This window comes from Rhinopithecus roxellana, chromosome 16 (genome assembly GCF_007565055.1).
Source record: "Rhinopithecus roxellana isolate Shanxi Qingling chromosome 16, ASM756505v1, whole genome shotgun sequence".
Taxonomy (NCBI): Eukaryota; Metazoa; Chordata; class Mammalia; order Primates; family Cercopithecidae; genus Rhinopithecus; species Rhinopithecus roxellana.
In genome coordinates this window covers 94,236,193-94,248,356 of record NC_044564.1, presented here as the reverse complement: position 1 = coordinate 94,248,356, position 12,164 = coordinate 94,236,193, and the positions used below count along the sequence as shown (strand labels likewise).

At 40.4% G+C, this 12,164-nt stretch overlaps 1 protein-coding gene across 2 annotated transcripts in view; it reads left to right on the top strand.

Annotated features, from left to right (window-relative positions):
- The window catches only part of MEGF9 (multiple EGF like domains 9), a 115,733-nt gene extending 110,107 nt beyond the window's left edge, over nucleotides 1-5,626 (top strand). For both annotated transcript variants that reach the window (XM_030919568.1, XM_010372015.2), the window contains one exon: nucleotides 547-5,626. In XM_030919568.1, coding sequence (XP_030775428.1) covers nucleotides 547-998 — 452 coding nt within the window. In that variant the 3' untranslated portion in view covers nucleotides 999-5,626. The remainder of the gene's footprint in view (nucleotides 1-546) is intronic.
- The last annotated feature ends 6,538 nt before the right edge of the window (nucleotides 5,627-12,164 follow it).

Genomic DNA, 12,164 nt, shown 5'->3' with positions numbered 1-12,164 from the left:
TTTTTTTTTTTTTTTTTGAGACAGAGTCTTGCTCTGTCACCCAGGCTGGAGTGCAGTGGCACAATCTCAGCTCACTGCAACCTCCGCCTCCCGGGTTCAAACAATTCTCTGCCTCAGCCTCTCGAATAGCTGGGATTACAGGTGCCTGCCACCACGCCCAGCTAATTTTTGTATTTTCAGTAGAGACAGAGTTTCACCATCTTGGCCAGGCTGGTCTTGAACTCCTGAACTCGTGATCCATCCGCCTCGGCCTCCTAACGTGCTGGGATTACAGGTGTGAGCCACCACACCCGACTCAAAGATTTTAATGTAGTTATTATACATATTGGAAAACAGCCATAGATGTAATAATCTAGCTTTATAGACCCTGATTCTTACCCTTATCACTATATTTCTTTAAAAATTATTTTTAACTTGCATTATCTTAAAGCAGAATATCATGTCAACATCCTACATCAACATTCACTCCCATGTGTATTTCTTTTATTGTTTCTCAAAACTAGATAATTTTGTCTTTTACATTTCATTCTCTGTTTTTATTTTCAGAAGTTATTGTTCCAACACCTGAAGGTTCTACCATTTTGGTTTCCAATGCCTCTTTGACCACATCAGTGCCCACCCCTGTTATAAATAGTACTTTTACCCCTACAACCCTGCAGACTGTCTTTTCAGTAAGCACTTCTGAAAACAGCACTTCAGCTTTAGCTGATGTATCATGGACCCAGTTTAACATCATCATTTTGACAGTCATCATCATTGTTGTGGTGCTGCTAATGGGATTTGTGGGGGCTGTATATATGTACCGTGAGTACCAAAACCGGAAACTCAATGCCCCCTTTTGGACCATCGAGCTGAAAGAAGACAATATCAGTTTCAGCAGCTACCATGACAGCATTCCCAATGCAGATGTTTCGGGATTGTTGGAAGATGATGGCAATGAAGTGGCTCCCAATGGGCAACTGACCCTGACGACGCCCATACATAACTACAAAGCCTAAGGAGCTAGAAATATTCTCCTGAATTGTTAAACCACAGTGCTTATAAGCGTCAGCCCCTGGGCCAGACAAAGCCTGGCTAGAGTTTGCTGAGAAAGCAAAGGCAAATAGTGCATCTGAAATTTTCAGGTACAAATTTGTAATGCGCTTAGCCTATCTATTGCTCTTAGTTTTCCCATGAAGATCTGAAGCGTTCACTGTCATTAGGACTTGAAGTAAAGTATATTTTTGTACCAAACCACGTGGGAGTATGGAAAGGCTGAACCCCATAGTGCAGCCCAAAACCACTTTGACCTCCAGATAGACTCCTGGGGCAGTGTTCACCAAGCCAGTGGTAACAAGATGATAGATGTGGAGGGGGAAAGACTGCTGGAAGACTTCATCTCCATTCCTGAAACATTTTTTTAAAACCAGTGTCAGGGATTATATTCATTTTACTATACGAAAGGACATCATTAAGGAAAAGCTGGTTTCTAGGCTGTATCACAATAAATAATCTTGATAGTTTCTAGAATAGGGATAGAAAAGTCCCATGATCTTCAGACGGGCTTGGTTTTTTCCTGCTAGGATTCTTGCTCAGTGATGAGATGAAAGCACAGGATAAGCTTCTAGTGGAGGAAGGATAAGCTTCATTGGGGAGCAGGAGGCTGATGGTCCTCCTCAGGGTCTCAGTGTAAATGATCAATTGTCTAAAAGTAAGGAATATTCCTGCCTCTAGAGAAATAAGGTGTACATAGTTAATGTAGCATATCTGGTCAACATTGTATCTATTTGTAAAAAAAATCATGTCATATTTTATCATCGAATTTATTTGTACAGCAGTTAATGGTGTTGTAAAAAGAAAAATATGGGGATTGCTTAAAATACTGTAAAATAGATGGCAATATTGCTAGAGCTGGGACTCTGGTGAGCATCAGTCATTTTTAGTCCCTCTTGAGGACATTGCTGAAATTTATAAGAGGTCGAATGTTTCTAATCTTTCTTTCCTTTCTCGGTCTAAAAGTAGAGTTATATGCTCTTTGACTTACTATGATTCAAGCAATAGATTTTGAAGTCAATAATCATTAAGCTGGGACATAGGATGCATTCTCCAAAAACATTAATCTAAGTAGACACTAGCTACCCTATATATTTTACATAGATTAATATAAAACATATCCTCATTAAAAAATGTTTTTCTTGAATGTAAAAGATAGTCTTCCAAAGGATAGAAATATTTTAGTTCCAAGAGAAAAGCCATCATATTACTTGGGATCTGTAGTTTTCATGCCTGTGAAATATTTATAATCTCTCCCCCACCCCAAATAAAAAATCTCCTACATGTGAACATAGCCTGTCACTCATTTGCCATGAGGTATGTGCCATCTCCCTGCAGTGCTGTAGTTCTCCCATCGTCTTCCTGTCTGATTAGTGGGTAGCTTTGTAGATGGGTGTATAGTTAGTTCTTGCTTTTTGATGCAGTTTTTTTTCCTAGAGGCTAACTACTGTTGCTCTCATTTATTATGATATTGACATTTTGGGTTAAGCAAGGTGGGTGGGAAAGGTGGTCAGAAGTCAAATATAACTTACTAGGAGGAACAGTGAACTGTGAAGTGGTTAGAAGAAAAATAAAAACTTCTTATTAGATTAGACCTAGGAAATCCAAGCTGACCCCTTTGCCTAACTTCCCTAGAGAAAAACCTAGAACTTGGTCATCCCTTTATAGGAGACCCCTAAGTTGTTCTCAGGGTTTGGAGATAATGTTCTGGAGGGAGTACAAGCAAATAATCTACTTCTGGTAATCTGAGGGTGCTTTGCATATTTGGCCATTGCTCAGAAGAATAGAGGTTACATTATATTACATTATATGAAAACTATTTAGTTTTTCTATAGCCCTTTGTAGTTTGCAAAGCACTTTTCCATATGTGTGTCCTCTCTTCCACACCATAGCTCCCTGAGGAAGTAATTGTTCTCCCCATTTTATAGATGAAAAGACTGAGGCACAGAGGAGCTAAATGTCTTGTTCAAGGCTATACAATGTATGTCATTATTAGGCTTGGAATCAGGGCTCCTAACTCTAAAGCACATGTTTTTTCAACTATATGCAGAAATTGCCTAGCCATGGACACAAGAAAGCTAGGAGGAAGAGTTCTACTTGTGGATGTTTTTTATTTTTTTTAAATATCAGGAGCAATCCAGGGCCACACAACCATGAAGCACTTAGCGAAATGAACACAGGAAGATTTACTATCTGAAGCTAGTGTTAGTGATTAGAAAACAAAACTGCCAGTTTTGTGCTTCATTAAGGTGAACTCATCTTTCACGCAGGGAGGGAAAACTTGCTTTCCCTAGCAGTTGCTGCATATGTGTGTACAGACTGCACAATTCAAAGAAATTGTGCAAAATGGCATACCCAACTTTCTCTCAGTTACACCGCCCCCCAACCCCCAAAAAAGGTCAGGATTAAAGGTAGTGAGAAGTGAACATTTATTAAACAGAAGTTAAACCAATAGAGAAAGGAGGTTTGTTGGAGTCTAAGAGGATTTTGACCATGTAGAAATTCCTTGAAACAGACCTTAAAAAGTATTGAAAAATTGAATCACAAAGGAAGTTTACCTTTAAATATTTGTTAATGGCTCCTAGGTTATGGTTATAATTTTTCTCAATGGGAAAAAAAGTCTTAACATTTGTTTTAAATAATATCCTCTAATGTCTCCAGCTTTTTGCTTCTGGAAATAATTTGCTTTAAAATATAAACCAATCACGAAGTGATCTACCACTGAAATCAGTCTAGGAAACTAGTATGGGATGCACTGCACAATGTTCTTTCCTCTAAAGGCATGAGCCCCATAAACTGTGGCATCCAGCAGCAGGATGCCATCTGTCCTTCAGAAAGCCTAATATTGGGCTGGGTGCGGTGGCTCACGCCTGTGATCCCAGCACTTTGGTAGGCTGAGGCGGGTGGATCACGAGGTCAGGAGTTCGAGACCAGCCTGGTCAACATAGCGAAACCCTGTCTCTACTAAAAATACAAAAATTAGTTGGGTGTGGTGGTACGTGCCTGTAGTCTCAGCTACTCAGGAGGCTGAGGCAGGAGAAGCACTTGAACCTGGGAGGCAGAAGTTCAAGTGAGCCGAGACTGCGCCATTTCACTCCAGCCTGGGCGACAGAGCAAGACACCATCTCAAAAAAAGAAAAACAAAAAGAAAGCCTAATATTGGGAGAATGTTTGTGTAAGGATTGGAAACGTGTTTATTTTTAAATAAGATAGCACTGATGTGAATCTTATTTGGAAATTACAGATACTGCCATTAAGCGATGCTTTTATCTTCATTAATTCATTTTAGTCAACGCCTATGCATTTCTGATGGTTAGGTGCCCTAGGTGGTGTTAAGTATGTCCTTGTCCTCCCTTACTCCCCTCTCATTCCCTCTACCCTCTGTCCCCCAGGGTTCTTTTATTAATGGAATTTCTACAGTTACAGAGAAAAAAATGGCACTTGAAAACTAAAGCTCATTTATATTAATACTAAGGTCCTGTGGGCCTAGTGCATTACTCTTCCCAGTGATACCTAGATTTTAAGAGAACAGACAAAACATGGGATGAGAGGAGAGAGGTTTTTTAGACAACATTTGTAGACACTTCAAATTATATCACTATTCTCTAGCGCCAATATTCCCAGGTAAATTGACCATTAAAGCAATACTCACTGACCTACTAGTTTATTTTGGTCAGCTGAGTGCCATCAGGATCGTTAGCCCTTTAAGTGCTATTTTGGGAGTAGAGAATCCTCTTGACAGCTTTGATTGGAACAGGGTTACTAGATCATTCACTTTTGTCGTACACTTTTTAGGACGCTTGGTGAACGTAACACCACTTAAAATGAACATACCTGGTTCCTTTATTTTGGGCTAGGTGGGTAGGAATTGAATTTCCACATCTCAAGGCAAGGTCTCTGACAAAAAGTTCAGAGAAGTAAAAGGCAACCCAGTGTAACCTATTACAGCAAGAAAAGCATTTCTGGCTTCATCCACAAAGAACTTTTGGTCTGTTCTACTCTTCTTGATAGTAAGGAGTTTGGGAGCTTAAATGAATTTGGTGTGTGCGGGGGAGTAAGGGAAGGTTAGTGCATTTTTCTGTTTAACCCTGAGCCAGTGTCTATGCCAAAGGGAAAGGCAGGAAGAATACACTCATACATCTGAAGAAGTCAAATAATATCAAACGGACCAAAGGTTATGGATCATTAAAATGTCAGTGGTTGAATGATGTTTGCTCAAAGGCAATATGGGAATCTTTCTTGTTACTTATGCATATGCAATAACTGCAGCAGCAGCCCTAGAAAGTGAGCCCAGGGCTTCAGATCTAAGTTAGTCCAAAAGCTAAATGATTTAAAGTCAAGTTGTAATGCTAGGCATAAGCACTCTATAATACATTAAATTATAGCCCGAGCAATTAGGGAATGTTTCTGAAACATTAAACTTGTATTTATGTCACTAAAATTCTAACACAAACTTTAAAAACGTGTCTCATACATATGCTGTACTAGGCTTCATCATGCATTTCTAAATTTGTGTATGATTTGAATATATGAAAGAATTTATACAAGAGTGTTATTTAAAATTATTAAAAATAAATGTATATAATTTGTACCTATTGTAGATTTGTTGTTTACTTTTTTGTGGTCAGAGTTGTTTGATGTCTTCAAATACATGCCAAGGATCATTTATTTTCAGCCCACTTCATAAAAATCTTTGAACCCTTCATTTATTGGCCATGCATTTTGTTTAAGTTCATTTAAAGAATGTTTTCTACTTGGGGAAAAAAAAATCCATGAAGAAGATTCCTTCTCTTAGAGGAAAACAAAACAAAACCTGAGAAGAAAATATATTAACATACATTGTTTGTGCTTTTGCCTATTCCCTCTGAGATTCATTGGATTTTATAGAGAAAACTTGCTCACTTTGGATTTCTTTGTCACACATATAAAGAATTTCCTTTCTTTGGTAGAAATCTGAAGAGAAACCATATTATACATAATTATTAGGTAACTTGTAATAAGAGTACATCTTTTTAATATTTTAAGTTACTCTTGAAGAACCTGTATTTTGACAAAGCTAGATGGTGTTTAGTGGGATGCCATCTGAGAGATTCCTTTATTTGAAAAAAAAAAGAAAAAACAAGTCAGGCACTTCTTTGTGCTGAGAGCTTTATAAACTTAAATTGTTTTGTTCAACTGCAGTTGGTTGACATTTAAATTTTTAAACTCTTATATTTTCTTTCTTTTCTAGCCACACAAGAAAACAGGTTTTATTACTTTATAATAACACCTTATGTTTATACATGTGGTTCTGTGATGTATATGAATTGGTTATTAAGGGAAAAGAATAAGCATGGCAGAAATCTAAACAAATTACATTTTCAAGAGAAAGTATATATATATACAAACAAGTAAAGACATTTGCTGGCCGGGCGCGGTGGCTCAAGCCTGTAATCCCAGCACTTTGGGAGGCCGAGGCGGGTGGATCACAAGGTCAGGAGATCGAGACCATCCTGGCTAACACGGTGAAACCCCGTCTCTACTAAAAAGTACAACAAACTAGCCGGGTGAGGTGGCGGGCGCCTGTAGTCCCAGCTACTCAGGAGGCTGAGGCAGGAGAATGGCGTGAACCCGGGAGGCGGAGCTTGCAGTGAGCTGAGATCCGGCCACTGCACTCCAGCTTGGGCGACAGAGCGAGACTCTGTCTCAAAAAAAAAAAAAAAAAAAAAAGACCTTTGCAAGGTTGCATTATCAAAACTGGTTATATTCATTTTCCATAGGCGTATAAGACACCTATGTTTTTTAAAATTCCACATGCTCCATTATAATTAAGTCAGTAACTTCAAAGTAACAGTGTGCTTACTTATATTTTAAAAGTTAAGCTGAATTAAAAACAATGTTTTTCATGAGATGATAGCATTAGAAGTGTTAATTGACAGGCTGAAAATCAACATTCTATCTAAATCAATGTTAAAATTGTAGTTTTACCTATAAGTTAGTCTTTCAAGGCAATTTTATGAGAAATTATTGTAGTAATTGTACAGGCTTTCTAGTACTTCTATGTACAAAATGAAAGCCATTAGACAATGTTAAATTCACAATGTGCTGCTTGTTTGTATTAATAATAAGTAGATTTTAAACCTTGTCTGTTGAATGGAACACTGCACTTCAAACAGTTGCAAAAGAAAACAGGCAAAATGTTTTCTTTGTATGTAATAAGAGTAGGTTTGGGTAATAAAAGGAGTGTTTGGGAGGAAATCTTTTGTGGTTTCCTTTGTGTTGTCAGACAAACTGCTAAAATTGTATATGTCAGTATTGGTTCTTTTAGTCTTTGACCCAAGGAAGGAAAAGTCTCAGCTCTTCCAATGTTCATTACTATTCCAATTTAACTACGTTAAACTCATACAATTTCCTACATATGCCAGGTTATATGATGTCTTCCTCCCTTTGCTGGTACTGCTTCCCCTACCTAGAATATCCTTGAGAATGCTCATTCATTCTTTGCAAACCTTTGATAAAGAAAAGTTGATCAATTCTTAAATTTGTACCTCCATTTTGCCTAATGAATACTTCTACTACTGCACATATTTTATTATAAATACTTGTTAGTTTGTGCCTTTCCCAGTGGACTCTGTATTCCTTGAAATCAGGAGCATTTATTCTTCTGCCTCTGGCATCTGGCATGTTGCTGGTACATTGTGGGTGCTCAGTAAGTGATGGTTTATGTACAAAAGGTAGTTGACAATACAAGAGTTTGTATGTGAACTTATTTTTGAAGTATGGCAAGAAAACTTCTATTCAGTGGATAGGATAATATTTCTTATTCAAGAGAGGTGTCAATTTACATGGGCTTCAGAGGTTCTGAGAAACCCTTGAAATTTCATGCTGTTTTGTTTATTGATGCAATTGTGTTTCTTTTTTTCTGGAGAGAAGACCCATACTTTAATCATTGTCTCAAAAGGATCCATGATCTGCCTGGCGCGGTGGCTCACGCCTGTAATCCCAGCATTTTGGGAGGCTGAGGTGGGTGGATCACCTGAGGTGAGGAGTTTGAGACCAGCCTGGCCAACATGGTGAAACCCTATCTCTACTAAAATACAAAAATTAGCCAGGTATGGTGGCAGGTGCCTGTGATCTCACTTACTCAGGGGGCTGAGGCAGGAGAATTGCTTGAACCTGGGAGGCGGAGTTTGCAGTGAGCCGAGTTCATGCCAGTGCACTCCAGCCTGGTTGACAGAGCAAGACTCCATCTCCAAAAAAAAAAAAACAAAGGATCCATGACCCCCAAAGGATAAACAACTAATTGAAGGATTATTACTTCATTTTTCAGCAATAAAAATCCTCCCACTGAATGTAAATTGGCACAATTGGTAAATTGGTCTTTATTTCAATAAGTCCACTTCTAGGAATTCTTCATAAGGAAATGACCTAAAAAGCAGAAACTTCACAAATTTTTTTCAGACTGGTGTATGAAGTTTCAAAAATTGGGGATAAATTCTAGATGTTCAAGAACAGAGATGTAGGCCGGCACGATGGCTCACACCTGTAATCCCAGCACTTTGGGAGGCTGAGGCCCGTGGATCACCTGAGGTCAGGAGTTCAAGACCAGCCTGGCCAAGATGGTGAAACCCCGTCTCTACTAAAAATACAAAAATTAGCCGGGTGCTGTGGCGCATGCCTGTAATCCCAGCTACTTGGGAGGCTGAGGCAGGAGAACTGCTTGATCCCAGGAGGTGGAGGCTGCACCACTGCGCTCCAGCCTGAGCGACAGAGCAAGACTCTGTCTCACACACACACACACACACACACACACACAAATAGTACTTCATTACCAACTGGGGTTTATCACATAAATGTAAGTCTGGTATAACATTCAAAAATCAATCTGTGTAATTCACAAAGGCTGAAAAAGAAAAATAATATAATGATTACCTCAATAGCTGTACAAAAGGCATTTGACAAAATCCAGTATTCATTCATGATAAAAGTGATGATGATGATGATGATGATACTCTCTTGTGATATTGTGATATAATAAGAAATATAAGCTGGGCACAGTGGCTCATGCCTGTAATCCCAGCACTTTGGGAGGCCGAGGTGGGTGGATCACTTGTGGCCAGGAGTTTGAGACCAGCACGGCCCAACATGGCGAAACCCTATCTCCACTAAAAATACAAAAAAAAAGAAATGGCCTGGCATGGTGGTGAACGCCTGTGATCCCAGCTACTCAGGAGGCTGAGGCAGGAGAATCATTTGAACCCGGGAGATGGAGGCTGCAGTGAGCTGAGATTGCGCCGCTGCACTCTAGCCTGGGCAACAGAGCAAAACCCTGTCTCAACAAAAAAAAAACAAAACAAAAAAAACAAAACAAAACAAAAGAAATATATATTTTGGTTTTTGTCTATCTCCTAACCAGAGCTTTTAAACTTTTGTACAACTTTCTAAATGATAACAGCTGTAGTAGCATCTTATGTTATATTTGGTTTTTGTCCCTGGCTCTTATAATGTGTCCAGGGTGATAAAGGTGAAAGGAATAACTTTTGTTACTTATAGTAAGCCCCTGTTGACCACACCTGAGTTAATGAAGTGGCTTTGGAAAAGCCCCTCAAGATGAGGGTGCTGGTTGCCAGAGGAAGCAACTGTACGTTTAGAAGATTGAAACGTTGGCCGGGCGCGGTGGCTCAAGCCTGTAATCCCAGCACTTTGGGAGGCCAAGATGGGCGGATCGCGAGGTCAGGAGATCGAGACCATCCTGGCTAACACGGTGAAACCCCGTCTCTACTAAGAAAATACAAAAAACTAGCTAGGCAGGAGAATGGCGTGAACCTGGGAGGCAGAGCTTGCAGTGAGCTGAGATCTGGCCGTTGCACTCCAGCCTGGGCGACAGAGTAGAAGATTAAAACGTTTAGCCCAGGAGGGTTTTGTTTGTTTGTTTTGAGAGAGGGTCTCACTCTGTTACCCAGGCAGGAGTACAATGGTGGGACCTTGGCTCACTGCAGCCTTGACCTCCCAGGCACAAATGTTCCCCCCACCTCAGCTTCCTGAGTAGCTGGGACTACAAGTGGACGGACTATAAGTGGACACCAGTACACCCAAATAATTTTAAATTTTTTTTAGAGACAGAGTCTTGCTATGCTGCCAGGGCTCGTCTTGAACTCCTGAGCCCAAGCGATCCTCCTGCCTCGGCCTCCCAAAGTGCTGGGATTATAGGCATGAGCCACTGTCCCCAGCTAAGGCCAGAAGGTCCAGGCTGCAGTGAGTCATGATCTTGTCACTGCACTCGCCCTTGGCAACAGAGTGAGGCCCTGTCTCTCTCTCTCTCTCTCTCTCTCTCTCTCTCTCTCTCCCTCCTCTCTCTCACACACACACACACACAGAGAGAGACACACACACACCTCCTATATGTTAGTAAATGAATAAGTGAATCAGCCGTATCAGTTTCTACACTCGTAAGTACAGTAAAGGTGTGTAAGTATACTGCAGTCTGTAGGCTTTGAATTAGTGTAAACTTAAACTGAAATCCCAATAAACTGTTATTTTGGAAAGCAACAAGTCACTCGTAAGTAGGAATGTTTGTGAGTGACCCCGGGAACATACAGCACAAAATTCCCTTCAATGGAATGGTGCTGATGAAGCTCATTCCTTTGGTGCAGAGAGAGATCACACCCACAGACCTGACTGCATGTCCTCAAACACTGCGGCCTGTGCTGACTGAGTAGGAAGCAAATATAGTCCAATATATGGATGCTTTTGGTGCCATCCCCTTCCTGCCTTTACTTTCACTAGTGTGCAGAACCAACAGGCTTCATCTCAGCTTTTTAATTTCCCCAAAACATTTTCTAAATGAGCCATTGTTATCTTTAATCACCATGGCTTGGGGGATTATCCAGCCTCATTTGAAGAAGCTATTTTTTGCGAAGAGATGAGATTCTTCCAGACAAGGATAAAGACATTAATGTTGTCTATTAAGATTCTGCTTTAGTCAAGATAATAATTTTAGGGTAATTAAGCAAATTGTATAGACTCCAATGGGCCATTAATCCCCAGTGGAATTGTCTGAAACGGAGAGGCCTCTAAATTTGAAAACAAGGAATTTGGCAACAGTTACATTTTGAATTTCCTTCAGTTAAAATGAAAAGGTTTCAATGTTAACAGGTACTGTCCTGGGTAAAGAATTTTATTTACTTATAATCTGTATCTCAACTTTTTGTATTAAAAGGTAGAGATCATTAAACCTTTAAATTAAGAGTTAAAGTATCAGTTAAGTATACTAAGGAGGAAGCAGAAACATACCAGAAAACCTAGGCTAAAGGGTAATTTAGCAATTGGCACCCAGTTTAGCTATGAGCTGCTCAGCAACCAACAACATAGATTATTTTCTTATATTACTGTCTAAGTAAAAGGTGCATACTAGAACATCAACAGAAAATCTATTTTTCTTGGTTCTAAAAGATAATAGCTTAGAGTACAAAAAGCATCAGCTTTGAAAATGATTCAGACAGGAGACGGAAATACTGAGTAGAAGAGGGCGGTCCCTGGCAAAGGCCCCACCCTCAAGCCTGGAGACCTGCGGCCCTAAGTAGGAACAGGCATTTCTATTTTCCTGCCCAAAAGGTTGTCTTTTGGCCCACCACATCCCCTATCCTGTACCCATATAAACCCCGAACTCCAGGCTCCAGAAACAGACAAGCAGGCAAGGAGATGAGATAGGTGGATGAACAGCAGAATGATGCAGCAGAGAAAGAGAGGTGAGGAGGAACGTCTGAACACCCAGAGGAGTTTGGCTGGGGGTGGTCAGAGAGGAGTTTGGCCACTGGATGGCCAGGATCCAGGGGAATATCATCTTCCTATTCCATCCCCACTTCCAGTTCCCCATCCATCCCTCTAAAAACCACCTCCACCGCTCAGTAAAACCCCACATTCATCCTTCAAGCCTGTGCTCACAATACAGAAAGCTATCACACTGGCCCTCTGCCCTTGCAAAAAGGCAGAGGGTCCATTGAGCTGGTGAACACTCAAGCCGTCCACGGAGATAGGAGGGCTAAAAGGGAACACTGTAACACATGCCCACCTGGGCTCCTGCAACGGTCCGTCTGTGTGCTTCCCCTCCTCTCAGGGGTTTGAGCAGCGGCAGTGACCAAACAGGTGAGCCA